Raw genomic sequence first — 23,382 nt, 5'->3', positions numbered from 1 at the left:
ATCTTAAATAATAAAAGACAAGATTGCAGTTCATCGAATTATGCAGGAAAAGTATGATAATCGTGCAACACAAACTCTATCAAATACCGCGGAGAAAACTAAGTATTTTACTAATAAAATTCATCGTGTATTACCAATGTCATTTCAACTGACCTTTAATCGTTTTTGTAACATTACAATACGCTGATTTATTGCTTTGCCTTCGCTGTAACTTTGCCAAATCGTTAGTTTTGTTCATGCGGCCCATAGCACTGATCATTATCCCTTTTAGTATGTTTTACATAACATAAGTCGGGATTATCGCCTTTGTCATCATTTTAACATAATGAAACTTGGAATTTTACTTAATGTTCAGCAAGCTTTAAAACCATGTTTAATCTACTATTATACTCTAGGAAAAATCCGTACCAAGTCAGGAATATGACAGTTTTTTTTTCCATTCGTTTGATGTGGTTGAGCTTTGATTTTGTGAATTGTAAAGAGACTCTCCATTTTGAATTTTTCCCGAATTTTTGTTTTTTTGTTATTTTACTTTTTACTATAATTCACTGATACATTAAAAAAAACTATATGTATCAACCATTTAAGCATGTCTCAATTGAGTGCATAAACTTATATCAATACGAATGCTTCAATAAAATCAATCAACAATGAATGATCAATAATTCGCCGTTTCAGAATCTAATGCATCCTGGGTAATATTTTCAAAAGCGTACACCAAAGCGTTTTGATTGGTTTAAAACGTTATAAACAATGGAAATTAAACCAATGACGTAACGTTATTTTCACTTTGGGGTACGGACAATGAAATTACCCATGATGCTTTAGATTCTGAAACGGCCAATTGCATTCGTTGCTGTCTACCATAATTTATCAGACTAAACCTTCATCTCTATCTCGATTGATTGATTGATAAATTGACATCAAACCAAACAACTTGTATGTATCTTTTCTTTATTTGGTGTAGTAAGCAGTCATTTATAACATGTGAATGTTTGAGATACATTTTTGTAATTTTCATAATTAAATTTAGAAGCATCCTTTTAATTAAAATTAAAATTCAATTCATATATAACCACATATATATAACCGAACACCTGAATATGGGATTTTTTCATTTTGTCACATTTATTATAATATTAGAATCATATTCAATATTTATTTTATGTAAGTTTATTTAAAAAAAAAATAATAGGAATCAAAGAACATGGTCAATAAATCATATACATTATGAATAGTTCAACATTAAATTTGAAAAAAAGACGACTGTAGCTTTCTCTTTCCAATTTGATATTTCCATCAAAACAATAAATAATATGATGCTCAAACTAAAACTAAAATGTACACGCTGCAAGCTGGGACTGCCATGGTAGTATTTGATTTTCATTGCTAATGTTTCCATATAAAATTTGTAGAAATGCACTAATCTAAACTTATTAAGACGCAAATATTATCTATGAAGGCAACAGTTGGTTGCTAAAGTTGTTTCAAAATAACATGAGCATTCATCTTCAAATCATGTGACGGAGAAACCTCTAAATGTTAGACAGAAGTAAGAAGGACGTGGATCCTTATTTTGAACCTCAATTGTTCCTTAACATAAAATAAACTATGATGAGGTTTTATCATCATTAAATATAATGTCATGAATGAATAAACTGGCACCGGCCAATTACAAAGAGTTTTTTTTTATTTTCTCTGCCAACGTGATCAAATGAGTTTGAAAAAACTAACCAAAATTTGCAGGCTAACAAATTGTTATGCCTGTCCAAATAAATTTATCGCATTTTTCCTTTTTAAAAATCTTGCTTCTAATTGTAAAACACAAAAAATGATCATCCATTATTAACACATTTACAACAACCACTGAAATAGAACAGTTCAATTTCCAGGTCATCAATTTCATCTGCTAAAGATGGTGGTATTGGCTTTTTGATAACGACTGCGGATGCTAGTGCTTGCTCGTGCATACAGCGACATCCAGTACAACCTACAGCTTGACTGAAATGATAAAAGAAGCAAAGTGAAAAGTAAAATCACAAAAATACTCAGCTCCGAGTAAAATTTAAAAACTGAAGGTTCCTAATCATATGGCAAAAATCAAAACCACAAACAAATCAAACGAATTGACAACAACTGTTATATTCGGGAAATGGTATAGGTATTTTCTTATGTAGTTTAATAACTATTTAAAAAAAAACACATATTCAACAGGGAAGAACAAAAAGACATTTAGACGAAGCAAATTAGAAAGAATGATAGATAAGAAAACCAACGTTAACTATGGTTGATAGCACAATGACGGGATATATAAGTACAGAGACACGTCATATGTAACAAAGAAACACACACAGGCATATAGACAAAGTATATATTAAGCAATTGCAAAAATTGAAAGACAAGAATACAAAAGCTATAATAGAAAAAAAACGGAATGACAGGTATATATGTACAGAGCCGCATCCAGTATAAATCACCAAAAAACAGACTAAACAGTAAAATAAACACTTCATAGGACTACATATGCTTATTTTAGTCAATGGTAGGTTCCATGAATAGATAGTCAACGCAGGGCGGACAGAAAGGAAATGACATAACAGTACGATTTTGTTCAGGTAAAAAAGCATCTTTTTATATCAATGTATTTTTTTTTTTTTTTATTAAGAACGAAAATAACTTTTTTGCCTGTAGCGTATTTGTGGTATTCATATATGAAGCCCTTCTAGGTTTTATGATTAACAGGTTTATTGAGAACCCCATGGGTTTTATAACTTGAAAAAATTCACAATAACGTGATAGTTTGACTCATAAGAATGTTTGTTTCAAAGTCTATTCTAAAGTTTTGGTCTGTCAAATTCTATAAGTATGCGAAACTTTACAGTAGATAAATATCTGAAATATATAATGTTTTACGAAAAATGACAACAATTGCATAGTTTCATGCAGGGATGTTGCATCACAAAAATATTTATAAAGTATGTTGTGATAAACATCGCTGTGCATAACTTAGTTTGTACGTTAATTTGATATTTTATCCACCAAAAAAGCGTAGAAGAGATATCTTAACAGCATTTGCTTTGATCTCGTGGTTATTAAAACTACCAGTTGGATTTAAAATACCTAATGTAAACATAAGTTAAAAGATCAAAATTATGCCACCTAGTATGTAATACCTATAGGTTTACAGTATGAATTTTGTCATTTAGAGTGACGAAACATTTAGTTTGATAAAACATATGATATCCAAATAGAAAATCTACATGCGTATTCCAAAATTCTTATAACAGAAAAGAGCAATACAGAAAAACCGAAGGGTTAAATATTTCTACTGCATGATGGATGTAATGGGAAAACAGTGTACATTAAGGGATTATTTAGTGCTTATGCAAACTGCAATGATAACGATACATTAGCCCTTGTACGAGATGCGGAAGTTATCAAATGATATACAAACTCATACGTCGAATACAAAATTGCAACGCAATAAAATAAAATCTAACCAACGCCAAACATAAGTCTACAAATACAACTTAGAAAACTTAATATTTATCAAAAATAATCCCACAAGAACCGCGCTGAACTTAGTTTCTCTGGTAGATATAGCCGATGTGTTTCGACATGTGGCACCAGTTTATTTGCGCAAGGAAATACAACTTCGGTGAATAGAACATGTGTTTGTGTTCACGACACTTGTAAGGAACTTTTCATTTTTAACACAAATATCATTTTTTTATTCAGTATTTCTTTTAATCATCCTGGGCTATTCACACATCTTTGATATTTATACATCTGTAATGGTAATATTTTTTGTGTATTATATTCTTGAAAATCCTTGACTTTTAAAAAGAGTATGATTCTAGACGCTCATAGCAACTGTTGTTTAAAATCTCAAATAGGCAATAAGATAAGATTATAACATTTGTTTATATCTTATAGAAACGTTGGATAACTGCATGCTTAGTCATTTTTATCACAATTTTTTTTTTTTCAATATATAGATATTTTTTAAACATCCTTGGCTATTGATAATCAATAAGATAAGATAAGATTATAACATGTGTTTATATCATATAGAAACATTGTATGACCACGTGCATTAATGCTGTTTAAGTGTATTTCTTAAAACTTAATAAAGGGTAGTGAACGATATCAGAGGGACATTCAATCTCATAGATCGAAAACAAACTGACAACGTCATGGCTATGAAAGAAAAAAGACAAACAGACAAATAGTACTACACAAGATACCAAATAGAAAACTAAACACCTATTAGCACCACAAACCCTACCAAAAACAAGGGATGATCACATGTGCTCCGGCAATGTAAGCTGATCCTGCAGTTACGACATACAGAACATATCCGATATCATCTGAAAAACAGATATTCCGTAACGATCAACCAAGTCGTGATGGCGTCCGTAACATTTACGAAGGGTTGAGTTCCACTTCACTATTTGGAAATCTTGGTTCAATAGTTTACTTGTTAGCAACAATCCCTTATATTATACGGACATTACAGTTAAATATTTTTGTATAAAAAAGGTAGACTCAATCGAATATTATAAGTTAAATTGAAAAAGACTACATCATGAGAATAAATAAAACAAGAAAAACACGCAGTTCATAAATCTCTGCAAGAATAAAATTGATCATCTTCCATTTAAAAACAAACTTCGGTGAAATGAGCACGTGCTTGTGCTGACGGCAATTGTAAGGTCATTTTAAACGCAACTTTAGTTTTTTTTATGTATAAATTACTTGTCAAACATCCTTGGCTATTTACACCTTATTGATATTCACAAAACTGTAATGTTAACTTTCTGAAGAGATTTACAAGAAAATCCTTGACTTTCAAAAAGAACGTAATTATAGACGTTCATACAACTGATGCTAACAAAGCTTTAATGAATAAAAGAAGATAATTGCATTTGTTTATGTATTAGATAAAAACGTTGTATGACCACATGTATTCACTGTTATGAGATGTTCAAAATGCGTTTCTTAGAAATATAATAGTCTACCTTTAACATGTTTAAAACATAAGGATATTGCTGATTAAATTTTTTGTATGAATAAAGCAAGGACACGTCAAAAAAATACTAAACGACACAAACTCAGTTCATAAAACTATGCAGGAAAATAAATGGTCATTGTGTAATACAAATCATCAAATACCGTGGAGAAAAGAATATGTTTCACTTTTTATATTCATCGTGTAACGTATGTTGAAATATGGAAATTTTTCGTCCGCTAGCTTACATGAGCATTGGTTTTCGCCTCTTGTCGTCTGGGTAATATGATGACAACATACTGAGTATTTGTATTGCCTTCACGGTAACTTGAGGGTATCACCAGCCCAGTAGCCAGTACCTCGGTACTGGCATGAAAATACGGATTTTTTGTGTTTATAAAATTTGCTGTTACAAAATGATAGAAATTATTATAAATTAAGGAATGTATCTCCCTCATGCAAAGCTCTGATTCCTTTCACGGATTTAGCTATACTTTTTGGACGTTTTGGATTATAGCTCTTCATCTTTTATATAAGCTTTGGATTTTAAATATTTTGGCCACGAGCATCACTGAAGAGACATATATTGTCGAAATGCGTATCTGGTGCAAGAAAATTGGTACCGTTGATTTTATTAACATATCGGTAGTTTTGCCCATGCGGTGTAAGCAACTTTCTAAGAGCGCTGATTATTATTTTGTTATCTGTTTCACATTCCAAGAGTAGGGACTTTTGACTTTGGCATCCTTTTATCATTGTATGAACACTGGCTAGCGCTGTTGTGTTGAATGTTCAACTAGAGGTTAAGCTTGCTTTAAAACCGGGTTTAAGGTAAATCGGGTGTCTTCCTTCGACTTGGATTTTGAAAAAGTGGATAACATGCGGTCTAGATTTTTAATGAAATTTGCAAATTTTGAGAATAGTATGTTATTCGTGTGTATACAAAGCCTATTAAAAATATGATATTCGTTGAACATTTAAATTCTTGGTTGATCACTACCCACGAACCCACAGAAATTGGTTTCGAAGGACAAAATTAACAATTCACAGACTTTATAAAGTCCACATTTAGAGAGTAAATGTAAGTAAAGAGTTAAAGACTTTTCAAAACGGTTCCAGTGCAAAATAAATACAATTGGATTTTATCAATTTGTTTACATTAATCTAAGAGGTACATAATGCGTATTCTCTCTCACATAACAGAATTACATTGTCAACTTCCAGTTTCTCATCAGTATCATATCATATTGCCTATGTGTGGCGTTTACGTATCCCAAATAATCCGTTAAGCTCATGCATATTCACATCTGCGTCTCAACTCACTACATTGTAGCTACATGTTTTCGTAGTCTAAGGCCTTTAAATATCAGAAGAGTCATCATGTTTCCTATTCTTAATTTTTAGGTCTTTCCACCTTTCCGTGGAAAGACCTATTGATTTTGTTCTGATTATTATTAGGTCTTTCCACCTTTCTGTGGAAAGATCTATTGCTTTTGTTCTGATTATTATTATTATTTTTTTTTTCTTCCGCCTAATTTTTTTCTTGCGTATTGTTGATGTTTCAAAAGATGTCGCTTAGATATTTGGAATATGATATCGTATAGTTTATACGCTTTAAAAATTGACAAAGGCGTAACCAAATACTTTACGTTGTAAGAGTTATCTCCCCAAATACTGTTTTTCTTGTGGCCACTACTCCTTCGCAACCATAAAAGATTACGACAAATTTATTTTACCAAATTGCTCGTTACATCTTCAGGATTCAGAGTTTAATTTTGATCGAAGCTATTCAGAAACTCCATATGAGAGTTATTCCCCCTTTTGTATTTGATATAAGTGAAATGCGTTTCTAACTGGTAAACCATAAGTGATAGAGACTTAACGTATTTTGATTAAAGATCCTTGGTCCAAAAAAATGAAAATTAGGTCAAGGTCAAAGGTCAAGGTCAAATTATAAATTTATTTTGTCTTATTTTGGCTTAATTTCAAACACTGTATAACATATCGACAAAAAATTATTTTTACTAAATTGTTAGTTGCGACATGTCGTTACTTATATGTTTTGGTTGAATTGGTACGTAGACAATTAATGGGAGTTTTTGCTCATCTTACATTTAGAATTACACGTAAAGTTATATTACTCTTTAACCAAACATATTAAAGACTTTGGATCTTTTGATTTAAGGTCCTTGGTTTGTGACCTTGAAATCTAGGACAAGGTCATAGGGTAATAGGACGTTCTAGATTTTGACCTTTGCTTTAAATTCATATTAATACATCATAAAGCTATAGGAACTAACATTTTCAACTGATTTTTCATATTTCAATATCAAAATAGATCTTTACTAGTGGAAAGACCTTCAATTTTTTTTTTACTTCCGCCTAATTTTTTTCTTGCGTAATTTTGTTGTTTCAAAAGATGTCGCTTTGATATTTGGAATATGATATCGTATAATTTATACGCTTTAAAAGTGACAACCGCGTAACTAAATACTTTGCGTTGTAAGAGTTATCTCCCCAAACACTGTTTTTCTTGTGGCCACTACTTCTTTGCAACCGTAAAAGATTACGACAAATTTATTTTACCAAATTGCTCGTTACATCTTCAGGATTCGGAGTTTAGTTTTGACCGAAGCTATCCGGAGACTCCATATGAGAGTTATTCCCCCTTATGTATTTGATATAAGTGATTTGCATTTCTAACTGGTAAACCATAAGTGATAGAGACCTAGGGTCTTTTAATTTGAGATCCTTGGTCCAAAAAAAATAAATTAGGTCAAGGTCAAAGGTCAAGGTCATATTCTATATTTTTATTTTGGCTTATTTTTACTAATTTTCAAAACCTGAATAACATATCAACATCTTATTTTCTCTAAATTGTTAGTTGCGACATGCCGTTACTTATAAATTTTGGTTGAAAGGGTGCGTAAACAATAAATAAGAGTTTTCGCTCATCTTATATTTAGAATTATGAGTAAAGTGATATAACTCATTAACCATACATAATAAAGACCTAGGGTCTTTTGATTTGAGATCCTTGGTTTATGACCTTGAAATTAAGGTCAAGGTCATAGGTAATTTGCACGTTCTAGATTTTGACCTTTGCTCTAAATTCATATTTATACATTATAAAGCCATAGGAACTGACATTTTAGATAGATAATAAAAATTTTGATAATTAAATAGATATTTACTTGTGGAAAGACCTTCAATTGTTCTTTGAACAATTGGTTTTTAATTATTTTTAAAATTATAATAGCAGTTGTTGCGAACACTTTCAACAAAAATAGTTCACATATTTTTTTTAATTACATTAAGATGTATCATCATATTTGAATATTTTAGATTAAAACACAATATTTCATAAAGGTTTCATGTAAGTACATATCAGATCAGTACACTCATATTTTTCTACTTCCCATTTTTTTTTTGGTATATCGGTCGAGGAATCATCCCGAGACCCCAGATCGTATGGGTAGAGAGATGACATCCTTCAAGATATGGAAAATTAAATGATTGTAATTATATTTTTTATCATATACTTTGGACATATTGTTTGTATTTTAGGCCGAATACAAATGAAAATTTTATTTATATACTGCAACTCTTTCATACGAAATAGAGACCTCGGTGGTCGAGTGCCTAAATAGTTACTACAGTACTCTAATTCGCTAGACGGTCAACACTGAGGTTGTTAGATCGAACCCTGCTCGTGCGGATGCACTAGGATCCAACCTGAATTACTAGGATAGTCAATTTTCCTATTGAAGGTCGTTGGGTTTTTTCGGGCACTCCGGCTTCCTCTACCAATGGAAACTGGCCGCCGCGAAATAGCATAAAGTCTGGGCTAAAAAATCGGCGTTTAAACGAAACAAAAATCAAAATTAAATCAAATACAAAACGAAATATTCGAGTTAAAACATTCTGTTTTGTTTGAAAAGGACAACGTTAAATTCCACGAACCTGTATTCTGTACTGACGTCGCAAATAAAGCTTTACGAAAACTTTGTCAATATTCCAATGTCCTAAACAACGCGATACACGGCTGTATAATATATCTAGACACACGGTCAATTTAATTTGACTACTATAATTGTACAGTTGTAAATTAAAATCCGATCAACGTCTGTCATGCTTTTGTGTAGTAAATAGCATATGTAAACAGACGGCGCTGGAAATGCCGGAAGTATCTCGTGATTTAAATTCAAGTCAAAATTATGTCTGTAAAATATTAAAGAGACGAACACCTTTTGTGTAGCCCATTTCACTGTATATATCTTTTTTCAATTCAAACAATGTAGATGATAATCTCATGTTAAATAAATCGTGAAGTCCTCAGCAAAAAATAGAATAGTGTTAAAAATCGAAATATATTCCCTTTTTGGCGTCTGCGAAACACGAACTCTTAAATAAAACGGTGAGACAGCTGCATCCTCGTTTAATATGAGAATGCCAATTTCTGTTATTATAACTACAAATTGTTATGTCAGTCAAAATAGATTTTCTGATTAAACGCAGATGGATTTTTGTTCAAAACAAACATCTGGTGGTGTTTTTTTTTTTTTTTTTTTTTTTTTTTTTTTCTCAACGTATATTTGTATTACATTTTGCATTCGTTGTCGTCTTTATTTACGATAAATATATTCTGTCTGATCGAGTCTTATTTAGACGGCTATTAGAAACTAAATATTTGTTTCTCCACTATGGATGTTTTTTTTTTACTTCATTTGAACATCAATGATGAGTCTTATGCTGATGTTACATCATTCCTGAGCCGTAAATTGAAAACCTTCTCTCTTTTATTATAAGGTGTTGGAGATTTGCGCTTATTTGTAGGTCAAGCAAACATTGCTTGATACTATCCAGTCTACAACTTTCTTGATAGATTTGTCAATCTTTCAAAATATTGGTACTCAACAATGAAAAAACTATGATAAGAGAAAAAAGTAAAATAACACAAACATCGAGCTCTGATTAATAATCGGCAGGTGTTGATATCAATTAAGTAAGCAGACTATTTTCAATGTCTATTAAAATGATATTTATTTTAAAAGTATTTTTTATTTTTAATTTCATGTCAAGATTATTCACACTAAATTGACTTTTTTGACAATCTAGAAAACAATACAGTACACATGTTAAGTTGCATGCATAAGAATGACAACTTTATAAATGTTATTAATTAATGTTTAGATATATTCAAAACGATATATATTTAACAAATACATATGAATGATATACAAAATTTGATTACAGGTTTTTCGTTAAGTATATGTTTTTTGAAATATCAAAATTTCCACTTTCAAAACTTTTTCCGCCGTCAACTTATTACAGGTAACGTTAGTTTTTTGCGAAGCTTGTCCCATTTTCTGTTTTGCCCCCGGTTTGGTTTAAATTGCGATTAGGTGTAGTCAATAGTTCAAGTTGGTGAATTATAAAAGCTATTTCGGTTAGGAGACAACTGGATACTATGTAAATGAGATAAGTGTAGTTTCTTATTATTTATGAAACTTCATATCTACAACAGTGAGATGATTTATTTCACCAGACTGTAATTTTTCAATTTAAACGTATGGTAAGATATGTAAATTTTAACAAGAATGCGAAGAATTGTGTAATGATTACACTTTGGAAAATTCTATTACTTGCCATATAAAATAATTGTATAATCATCATGTTATGAGCTGCATTATTTGGACATGTTGCAATACCTCGTTTAGACACAGAAAACAATACAACATAAAGCGAGTATAAGAAGGATACAAGTGTCAGATAAAACAAGTTTACGAAAATACATAACAGCTAATACAAACATTGATAACACATTGACAAGACATTCATTTATAATGTACAGAAGTTTGCAGGGATACATAATTAAATGACCTGCTTGCATCAACTTTTGTATGTATACTTTCATCTTAACCTGATGCCTGTCATTAGATAATGCTAATTTGAATTTGTTCCGCACTTATCACAAGTGGCATTTGAATTGCTGTTTCCTATACCTTATCGTTGAGGGTATTTCAGAGAGCTTCGTGGTAATGGAAACTATTTACTAGGTAAAACAATGGTTCTAAAAAGCTATAATATGTCCAAAACAGCAAATAATGATTTGAAAAGAGACAACAAATTGTTGTAGAATATAACTATTATATCAACTCTGCATTCAGTTAAGTATGATACTTTAAAAAACATCCCCTTCTTTGATTCAATGATACCTAAAAGTATGCAAATTGCTATCAGTTTTTTCATAATAGACTTATCAAACATTTTGACTTAGGGAGTTGGAACCATTTTTTTTTTTTTAATAATTTAAAAATTTAAAAACGGATATTTTAAGAAAGATTATAATTATCTGAAAATGACAGTTTCAATGATCAAAAATTTCTGTCCTCACAATGATTTTTTCAACTATTCACTTCTATACCAGACATTTTTCTATATTCGTGTACAAGGCACATGCCGTAGTTGTGTTTCAATATAATGCATGTGTGTTTCAATATAATGCGTGTGTGTTTCAATACAATGCGTGTAAATATAAATATATCTATATATTGTCGATGTGTACATATAAGCAATATACCGTTTGGTCATAAAAAAGGTTTAATTCCATTTTTGTAGACAATCTTAGTTTTAGAATTAACAAATTACATTTAAAGAATAAACTTCAGTGCTAGGGTTTCAATGGAAATTGACATCTCTATTGTATATGATTGGCTATCAAAATTAGTTTCTTGAATAAAATCTGCGGTATAATAAGAAATTTTTGAAATAATGAATTCACAGAAATTTTTAAACTAAGATTTGAAATTTTTTGTTTGTCTACTTTAATGTAACAATGATGTCTATGATGTAACAAAAAAGTACGTACAACGTATCAATTCATTTAAATATAAAATATACTGATTTATATGCAAATGAAATATAAATCTATGACCAAAGGTATATGTGTTGATATTGTACATGCAGTGCAAACTATCTATGCTATATATAAGTGAATAAAAGAGATTTAAGTTTTATTTGTAAACTAAGATTTCTATAAATAATTTATATATGAATTTTAGATTCTATTTAATAAAACGCAGGTCCACGTGACTATGCATTATGATTGTTTTAAGCATTGTGATATTTTTTAACCACGAAGGATTTTCAATGAAAAAGTAAGAAGCACTCACAAACTTATCAAAATGATTTACCTAACAACTTTGTTTATCTCTCTTAGAAAGAAATCAAATCCATGACTTCATATTTATACAATGTTGCTTTGAAAATTTATAATCTGTGCTACTTCATTGATTATTTACAATTTTTACAACAACTTTAGTGACTTCGAACGACTCAAAAAAAGAAGAGAAAATGGCATCACATCAAACTCCCTTAACCGTAGTTGACGCATTTGCAGCAACCATTGAAATAAAATAAGTCAATTTCTAAATCGTCCATTTGATCTGCTAAAGAAGGTGGAATGTGCTGTTTAATAACCACTGCTGAAGCTAAAGCCTGTTCATGCATACATCTGCAACCGGTACACCCAACAGCTTGACTGAAATATATATAGTGACATAACATTAATAATTAACAATAAATGAATATTTTTAATATGGAACACCCATCTTGTAAATTGATAATAAAAACTATGTAATTTCATTTTTGTTACTTTGAAAAAAATACACATTGTGATTATTCAAATAGACAGAAAGATCTAAGTTCAAAACTTTGAATTCTTTTGTGATATCACGTCTTTTCCGTTTGATTCCTTTTTATCTACATGTATATCCTGATAAGTTAGTAAACAAAGTATTACAAGCTAAAGTTATTGTACGTTGTCAAATCTTCATTTTTTCTTGATATCTAAAATATTGACTTTAGTACTTATTATAACCAAAATTTGTATTGCAAACACATTGGTCTACATAATATAATAATCTTTGTTTAATTTTTTCGTGATAGGATATATGTTTGATCTGTGCATATGAGAACCTAGGTGGTCAAATGATCATAATTGTTTAACTACTGTGCCACAAGCCAGTCAACACTGATGTTAAGAGTTCGAGCCCCGCACGTGACAGGTGCTACGACTCCAATCATAATTGACTATAATATCCAGTTTCCTACCAAAAGTTGGTAGGTTCTCCCAAGGCACCTAAAATTCCCTTACCATTTTACACTGACCGCCACCAAATAGCCAATTGTGCTGATAGTGGCATTAACCATCAAATGTCAATCATCAATCATCAGTTTATACACGAATATTGACGATTAATGTGAAGAACAATACAAAACATTAAGCACTATAAACCACACCAAGCAAAGCGTGAAATAAACAAAAATACCGGTCTCACTAATTAGCGACAACAACAATTTTAGCGACAACAAGCGTCAACAAGCGACAAGAAGCGACAACAAGAATTATTTTAGCGACAACAAGCGACAAGAAACTATTTAGCGACAAGAAAACATTTTCTTTTAATTAAAATAAATTATTGCAATAAATATTAAAAGAATATGCAAAAGAAAATAATTTTAACGACAAGAAAGTTAAAATTGATAGAAAAAAATGAAACATTATTTACATAATATTTTATCATCTATTATGAATAACAGCCAGTATTACGTTTAATTATTGTATTATGAGATTACTTTTCCCAAGGATTTGTATAGTACTATACAAATCCTTGCTTTTCCTTTGTTTAGAACATATTATTTATCTTATAATTTGTTTTTTAAAACAATGAATTATACTGTTAGAATAAAAATATTATATTCCATTATGCCCGCTCCATATATATCGCCATTCGTTTATTCATACTTTGACTTTGATGAAAACAGATACATACATTATCTCACGGGGAGGGGGGTAACTTCGATATTTTTTTGGTAGGGGTGTGCCATTTTTGTCTCAAAAAACGTACCCATTTTAATATAACATTCACTGAAATTCAGTACCTATAGTTATATAAATATTTAAGAAAGAATGACATATACTTATATACAATATTTGACCCATGCTTATATAAGCACTTACTCATCATCACTCATAATTCATAAATATACCAGCTACCCTTAAGTTTTTATATATGAATTGACATCGTTTGGTGCACATATCAATAGCATATTTATATATGATATGTAGATCATACCCCAAATCAATATACAATTATCAAACGTAAATGCATTTTAATATAGGATGTCATTAAAAAGGAGGGTCATTTTTATATAAAATCTCGCAAAATTAAGACCCATATTTTTGGCACATCCCCGTATACCCAATAATAGGAAGTTAACCCCCCCCCCCCGTGCATTATCTTATACATATTCTTCATATTTAAAAATAAAAAAAAGAAGCTCAATCTCTTCTTCTTCACAAATGTTAAATTTCTTCATCTACCAATATAATAAAACATTTTAATTAGACATATCTGCTCGTATATTTAAAAAAAAACCATTAAATACAAATTTCTTTATATCTAATAAAAATAAATGTTTTCTTGTCGCTAAATAGTCTTCTTGTCTCTTGTTGTCGCTAAAATAATTCTTGTTGTCGCTTCTTGTCGCTTGTTGACGCTTGTTGTCGCTTCTTGACGCTTGTTGTCGCTAATTAGTGAGACCCAAAAATACAGACACTAGCGGTTGATATAACAGTATGTTCTTGTTTATTTTTATTACACTTGTTATTATTATTATCATTTTGAATTTTAAATATCAAACTGATATCAATGGACATTGGTTTATGAAAATAAACATTAACAAAAATAAGAGTATCGAAAAAAAAACATGTTTTAGACTTCATATATTACCAACTTTTAGTTAGTTAGTTGTATGTCATTCTTATTTTATTTTTATAGAAATTAATGATCATTATCTTTTGTATCTTCAAAAATATCTTCGTTCCAAATTTTTTCCCTAGTTTTTTTAATTTCTGAATAGTTACAAATATGTCTTATAATTTTGTCTTAAACACATGAACAAACAATTACATGTATTAGATATAAAAATATAGATATGTTCCCAATTTTCAAACTTCTTCAGAATGTAAGGGAACTGTACAAGTCAACAATTATAAACTACAAAAAATATATATATCAATGCCTTACGATTAATAGTATTGCAAATTCTTCCAATATCATCGTTGTTATACATGAATATGATATTTGAAATTTGAGGTATTTCCCTTTCATTCATAGCTATACCATTCATTAGCCTTAAAGTGTAATTTTTTATTGAATATTTTATAGCAGATTTATACAACAACCAAATTCTTGCTTTTTATCAGTACATTCCTTCCCATCATTCATATACATGAATATGATATTTACAATTTGAGTTATATCCCTTTAACCCATAGCTATGACATTTTTTTTCTTGCAGTTGACTAAATTTGATAAATATTTCATATCAGATTTATAAACAACCAAATTTTTGCATTTTATCACTCCATTTCTTCTTATCGTTTGTATGCGTGAAACATTTAAAATCCGAGTTATTCCCCTTTCATTCATAGCTATGACATTATTTCTCTTTAGTTGTCTTTGCTTTAGTAAGAATTTCATATAAGATTTATAAAACAACCCATTGATCATACCTGCAATTTTCTACTTTGAAAACCTGTCTCATTCCTGGCAGATGGAGTAAATTTCTATTATCACCGTTAACACTGGGTTTTAAATCTGGTGTTTCGAAGAACACATTTCTGAAATATTAATATTACAATATTGAAATGCGTAAATCAACAAACGGATTAAATGTCACATTGCAATGTATAAAATATTCAGATATGAAAAAGTAAAATCACAAAAATACTGAACTTCGAGGAAAATTCAATCGGAAAGTCCCTAATCACAAGGCAAAATCAAATGACAAAACACATTAAACGAATGGACGACAACTGCATTATTCCTTACGATATTCTAAACAATATTTCATAGAGTTAATGAAGAAAAAGGCGAAAGATACCAAGGAAACATACAGAAGTCAAAGTTCTTAAAGCCCTTCATAGAAATCTAAAGACTGACGAATACGAACCCAACAAAAGATAACCGTGATTTATCGTCCTTCTTTATGTAGTTTTAAAGTTTAATGGATTTCCTTTGCAAATTATTTGGTTACCAAGGACAGCCTCTATTTAGGCAAGATACAGTAAATATGTGAATCATGCGGTACTTGCATCAACATTATATAAAACAGTTGATAAGATGTAAGTGTTAATAAACAAAAGGACATCGGACGACCTTAAACTATAAGCTAATCTCTCACTCCAGAGAAAATGACTAAGCTATGAATATGACAGTTTTTTCAATTCGTTTCGTCAGAGTGTACGAACCTCCACCTTTTTTTATTTTATTTTACTTTGTAAATCAGTATTTTTGTAAATACTTTTAAACCTTTGACTTTTGCTAAAAGCAAATAAAATGAAAACAAATATGACAGATAGCAAGGACTACCTGAACGCGTGCAATTGCAAAACACAAAAAATAATTAAAATCAGTAAGAAAAGAACAATTTCTTATATTTGGGGGAAGCAAAGATACTAACGTAAGAGCACACATAGGTACTTGTACTGTTTATTACTTCTAAGCCACTTTCAACCAAATAATAAACCATGTTACAGGATTTTATACACAATATAAAAGAGTACTATATCGATGTTTAATACTTATTGGTCTAAATTTAAAACAAACAAAGGCTCACAATACAGTCTGGGTTCTATTAATTCTAAAAAAATCTGTAAGATAGTTGTGTCATTGTCAATCAAACATTTCAACCTTTCTTAAACAATTTGAAGTCAAAATTAATAGACAATAAAAAAAAAAGCAGTTGAAATTTGACTCTGTGCGTCAATAAGGGTAACATATAACATTCTTTACGTGATTTTGAAGACTCCAAAGTGTAAAATCATTAAAAGCCAAGAACTTAATTTACATGTTACCTAATCAGATAATAAACAACATTCGATCTTGACTGACATTACTTACGTTACACAACATGCGTGCATAAAATCATCGTTATTTCCTGAACCTGTACTGGCTTGTCGTTTGAATCTCATATTATGAAATGGTCCATATCTACGCCGACAGTCTACATTACAATGGTAATTATAAGGTGCCATACTTTGTGTTGACACTGGTATTTTATTTTTTGATCCATATAAGATCAGTCTTTCATATTCTAATTGTTCTGATGGTGTTCGAAAATATCCTGGAAAATATTTTTGTAAATTGTCTGGTGTAATTGTTGTAAATTTGCGGCTAGTTCTGAAATTGAAAACATAAATATAAAAATAAGTGAGATCTTGTTTTCAGCAAAAGGTGATTATTTGTGGTTTGTAAATGGATGATAAAACAAATAAACACTTTTATATTTGTCATACATAAAGATGTTCAAAGTTTATCACTAAGCAATAATGAAGCCATTTACAACTTGTCTGAATCTAACTTGGGATACTAGTTTTAGTCTTAGCGATAGTGCCGAAATGAAGAGTGTATCAAACTCCTGACCAGTGTCTAATTTGGTCATTTCATTGACATTTTCTTCTTATCAAAATGTTATTTAAATGAAATGAAAAACTTAACTGTGCCGTTACGACCATTAAATATATAAGTTAATTTTAGTGGAAGAGTACTGTACGTTTACATGTGTGTACCATTTTATAACAAAATCCTTTATATCATTGTTTGTCATTGTTACAAGGAAATACCACATATTATGCCCTATAAACCTGGTGAACTGTTCTGCAGGAAAACACGAAAAATAGCATTTATTTATGAATTACAGGGTGAAAAATGTACATTTATTAAACACGCATTTCATTATAATTGGTAAATTAAAGTTCATATTTCTGTGTCATTTTTTTAAACACTTTATGCACTGAAAGAGTGCAATTTTCAATAGTACAATCTAAAATTAGCCATACATTTATAAGTTGATATATTTTGTTAATCAAATTATTCGGGTGTCGCATTAGACAAAATATATCAAATAGGACAAATCACTTTTAAAACATTGTTTTATTGTCTTGAGCTTGATGTTTTAATGTTTGCCTTTGCTTCACGTGTGATTTTTAATTGCTCGTACACCTGGCATATCATTTTGTTGATGCGTGACATTCTTTTATTCATTGATTTTAACTGTATTCCGATTTTAAAGGTATTTTCTACAAATTATCTTGTTAGTTTGGTTTCTGCAGTAATATAGCATACTGTGGATTCATTTATTTTCGTGGGTACCAATTTTCGTGGATTGAGGAAAACTTACATGTTCGTGGATATTTGATTTCGTGGTTTTGCCAAAGTCAGCATGCAAGCCATAAGAAATTTGTCATTCGTTGAACATTTAATTTCGTGGTTTAACTGTTCCAACGAAATCAACGAAAATTGGTATCCAACGAACAATAATGAATCCACAGTATGAGTTTTCAATTTGTGTATCTGTGGATAACGTTGTAACTTCGAAAGATATCATTCTGAAATGTTATCAAGGGAAGTTTAAACAACTTGTCTTAATATAAAAAATGTATAACATTACGTTACCGTTATTTCACATTGTTGCAACCTAGATTGTGTACAAAACATTTATGGAGATTTCAAAGTACAGGGAATACATTTGACATCGAAAATACATTAGTTAAAATCTTATATTCATTTAACGATACATCAGTACGGTATACTTACACTTGCTAGTTCTATTATAGACGTTTGATTCAATATTCAATCATTTCGAATACATTGAAATACACCAAGCATTCAATAAATAGTTAAACATATAATGCAATATGTACACACAGCTAAGAGAAACTTACGAAAACTCAAAATATGTAATATATTTTTATCTTGTTAGCGTGTTTCCTTAGATAGCAAAGGTTGTGGTACCTTTGATAACTATTTACATCACTGGGTCGATTGCTGGTGGACGTTTCGTCCCCGAGGGTATCACCAGCCCAGTAGTCAACACGTCGGTGTTGACATGAATATCAATAATGTGGTCATTTTTATAAATTTCCTGTTTACAAAACTTTGAATTTTTCGAAAAACTAAGGATTTTCTTATCCCAGGCATAGATTACCTTAGCCGTATTTGGCACAACCTCTTGGAATTTTGGATCCTCAATGCTCTTCAACTTTGTACCTGTTTGACTTTATAATCATTTTGATATTAGTGTCACTGATGAGTCTTATGTAGACGTAACGCGCGTCTGGCGTACTAAATTATAATCCTGGTACCTTTGATAACCATTGTGGACCTGGTATCCTAAATGTTTGGCGTAACACTTTATAATCATTGCATTTTTTCTCCTAAATTTTGGGTGTAGCAGTTTTTAATCATCGTATCTTTAATAATTTTTTTTAGACAAACATCATTGAAATCTGTGTATCTTTTTTTTCAAAGGCTATGGCTTGTGAAATGTTTGAAGCAAAGATTCTAAATAAATGTCGTATTTAATCTGACGTTATCGTTGTTTGACCTAATGGAAACGACTTGTATTAGCGCAATTGTTCTACGCGAAAAACTCTCTGAAATTCAAACTCATTTCGCAATCAATAGACACATTGAACTTTTGGTATTTATGTCAAAACAATTATTTCAAACAAAATATAAAAAGAACTTACAATAATTTTTTCCACATTTGATTAAAATGAGTTACAGCTTGAGTCGATAATACTAATACTAATGTGATTGTCACCTAAAATAAACAAAAATACAACATAAATACAAATACTAAAGAAAATTTAATCTTCATTTTCGTAATTATGTGAAAACAAACATTTGTTATTACATTAGATATCTTACAAGAAAAGTGATATGATTTACAATATATAATGGATTGTTCCTTTTTCCCGATTGTGACATTTTGACTGAAGAAGAATTCGTATGGCGGGAAATTTGTGTAAAGCAGGAGAGGCTTATCTTGTCGAAGCATCTTTTATCGTTTCATCTTTAGTTCTTTGATTTCTTGTCAATACCTTAGGTTTTTTTCAATACTTGTGTGTTACCCTAACCAGATTTGAACACCGATGAATTATTGTCGCCCTTATTATTTCAGTGCCAGAAAATGTGTTTGAAGTAACTTTCATCAGGTACACAGAAGAATGTTTAACGACAAGTAAGCTGCAGTTGAAAGTTTAAAATAGTTTTATATAACTTCCCTAATAATATTATATTCCTATCATAAGACGAAAATATTCTTAACAAAATCTTTAGAACGAGTACAAAGCACAAAGACATTACTTTAAGTGTCAACAATATGTTTTTATATACTTTTCATTTCATCAAAATGTCTAATTCGTAACAAATACATATGAATGTAAAAGAAAATAATCGATATCACTTAAAAACTGACATAGAAATCTAATGATAAGCAACTGAAGCCATCTGAGAATCAGAAAATAAATCGGTGTTTCGACATGGAAGGCAGTTGACCATCCACATATTGTTGCTCCTTTCAAGTAACATATTTAATTTCGTTAAAACAAAAAGCCCATTTACAATTGGTATATTAGTATGTAATTTCAAAATCATTAGAGGATGAAAAAAAGACAATAATCAATTAAAATACTTCATTGCATTAATTGTCAAATAATTTCCAATACATTTTACTGTCACGGTCGTCTATATCATTATTAAGACCTTGAAGCAAAGAAATGAGTGCAGACAGGTTTCACTAAATTTTTATTAGCAATTCGGCTGTCAAACACATCCAAAATGCAAATGATATGTGCTTCAGGATGACATGGTATGAGTTGATATACGACTTTAACTAGGTCAATTACTTGTAGAAAGAATATGGATCACAGCAGTGATTAAAAATTCGTTTGATATAAAGTTCCATGTCGACCAATCGCGTGTCTGCCTTACCAAATTTAAACCTTGATGTCCTTGTTGAAATTTACCAAGTATCAAATAAAGGCAACAGTAGTATACTGATTTTCAAAAGTCATAAATCGATTGAGTGAAAGCAAATCCAGGTTACAAACTAAAACCGAGGGAAATCCATCAACTATAAGAGGAAAAACAACGAAACAACAGAAGTCTAAAGAGCAAAAAGAAACAAACGACAATGCAACATATATAGAAACGAACTATTAGATAACAACTGCCATATTCTGTAAAAATATTCAAATCCGTAAAAAACTACTATACAAGAAAAACTGTTAAATTAATAAAATGAAAATGCTTTTTTTTTTCAAGCTTAAATCAAAGTGATTGTTAATTTTTGGAAAGACCACTTGGGAATATGGGAGAGTAAGAGGGAATATATAAAACATCAAATTTGTTATCTTGAGTGTGTATTGGTAACATTTTAATCCGTTATTGTAAAATTGTATATTTGTACGGTATAAATTAATTCAGTACCTACTTCATGATAACCCTGAGTACAAACAAAATGTTCACCTTGCCCATGAAAATGAAATAAACAAATACAAGTCCTAAGTGATTTTTTTGGGTTTACCTTCATACAGAATGGTCAAACCGTTAAATTTTCCTAAGCAAACATTTTTGATCGGACCTCGTTTTTTGATATATAATAAGTACATTTCTATTTTGATATGTGTGCCAAATAAACGCTATAATTGAACTCGAACGCCTCCTTAAAATGATTAAACATGACACGTTAACAATACAAATATAGAATGGTGTATCTAATAGTTTCTTTGCATGAATATAAATGTTCAGTTTCTAATTTTAGCACATAGAAATGCTATATATCACACGTATATAAATACAAAAAGTAATTTAACAAATGTCAATAAAACATGTTGGTCCAGGTACAGATTATGCTGCAATCTAAACACTTGTAATCGCATGAACTCGAAACGAAATTAGCCAAGTGCTTCGAAAAGATTATTATCGCCTACTACACATTCGTTATTATGATTGTTTATAATTATCAATTAATTATTTAGAAATGCTAGCATAAGTTTGGTTTTTTTTTTAATTTACGGATGAAGTAATGACTCCTCGTTTTAGTGGTTTTTATTGGTATACTTTCATCAATATCGCTTATACGGAAATATGTCAAAGCCCAAAATGTATAAATTTATAAAATGTTCAGGAATTGTTATGACTAAAAGGAACATAAAACGTACTGCTTAATTCCTAAAAGGGCAACTATGCTTCAGATAGTTGGAACCTTTGTTTTTCAACGGAAAAAAGTTACTTAAAAATCAAATAAAGAAATAATCGCCTACTACACATGCGTTATTATGATTGTTTATAATTATCAATCATAATTTAGAAATGCTAGCATAAGTTTTTTTTTTTTTTTAATTTACGGATGAAGTAACGACTCCTCGTTTTAGTGGTTTTTATTGGTATACTTTCATCAATATCGCTTATATGGAAATATGTCAAAGCCCAAAATGTATAAATTTATAAAATGTTCAGGAATTGTTATGACTAAAAGGAACATAAAACGTACTGCTTAATTTCTAAAAGAGCAACTGTGCTTGAGATAGTTGGAACCTTTGTTTTTCAACGGAAAAAAGATACTTAAAAATCAAATAAAGAAAAGAAGCTCGTCCCTGAAAAAGTAACACGACTATGAAAGAACCTTCTCATTTTGTAGTAAAAGAAGTAAACATGAAAGTGTGTTACATACAATGAGAACAGTAATTACGCAGTAATCTATTATATCTTCGTCAATATAAGGGAATTATATGCGACTGTCATAAAAATGGTTGAGATGGCTATATAACGAGGTATAATCCAACATTTTTTACATGAGAACTGCATGTACCAAGTCAAAAGTATAACAGATGTTGTCCATTCTTTTGATGAGTTTGAGCTTTTGATTTTGTCATTTTATTTCTGACTTTCTGTTTTGAATTTTCCTGGTTTGGTATTTTTGTTATTTAATATTTTTAAATAGTTTGCATCATATTTTATAACAACATCAAACACGGACTATATTTAGGGCTTTTAAGTAGTCTATTCGTTTGAGCCGTCAATTTATAACGAAGGGATATGACTGTGCTATAAACTTCTGTGATGGACTTAGTAAACATGAGCAAATCAATCATAAAATACGGTTACGGGAAGTAGAATCGTTGCTGAACAAAATGGTTGATTTCAAATTGTCAGACACATATTAAAACTGATATATATAAGACTTGATGCAATATCAATTGAAATAAGAAAATTAATTAAATTTGCTATTTTTGGTCTCGTCCTTATATAGATGTGTGATATGATAATTATTTATTTTTTCCAGGGCGGGTTCAGATATTGTCAAATATATTGATATATTGATCAATTCAGTAAAGTTAGGTGTGGATAGCAATACCATTCAAAATTTTGATTAATTTATTACAAATGTCTGAGATGTTTAATGATTGCTGTATGAATATGGAAGTAAAAGTCATGAAAGGTATTAAGACA

General features: G+C 30.2%; 1 protein-coding gene across 3 annotated transcripts in view; it reads right to left on the bottom strand.

The window, feature by feature from the left end:
- Positions 1–1,172: 1,172 nt before the first annotated feature.
- The window catches only part of LOC143058664 (uncharacterized), a 46,780-nt gene continuing 24,570 nt past the window's right edge, over positions 1,173–23,382 (bottom strand). For 2 of the 3 annotated variants that reach the window (XM_076232126.1, XM_076232127.1), the window contains exons 3-6: positions 19,614–19,687; positions 16,984–17,262; positions 15,594–15,701; positions 12,015–12,554 (exon numbers count right to left, since the gene is read on the bottom strand). In XM_076232126.1, coding sequence (XP_076088241.1) covers positions 12,389–12,554; positions 15,594–15,701; positions 16,984–17,262; positions 19,614–19,687 — 627 coding nt within the window. In that variant the 3' untranslated portion in view covers positions 12,015–12,388. Of the gene's footprint in view, positions 2,002–12,014; positions 12,555–15,593; positions 15,702–16,983; positions 17,263–19,613; positions 19,688–23,382 lie in introns of those variants that run through there. The other variant, XM_076232128.1, reaches the window with a different exon arrangement.

Source organism: Mytilus galloprovincialis, chromosome 14 (genome assembly GCF_965363235.1).
Source record: "Mytilus galloprovincialis chromosome 14, xbMytGall1.hap1.1, whole genome shotgun sequence".
Taxonomy (NCBI): Eukaryota; Metazoa; Mollusca; class Bivalvia; order Mytilida; family Mytilidae; genus Mytilus; species Mytilus galloprovincialis.
This window is presented reverse-complemented; position numbering and strand designations above follow the sequence as displayed.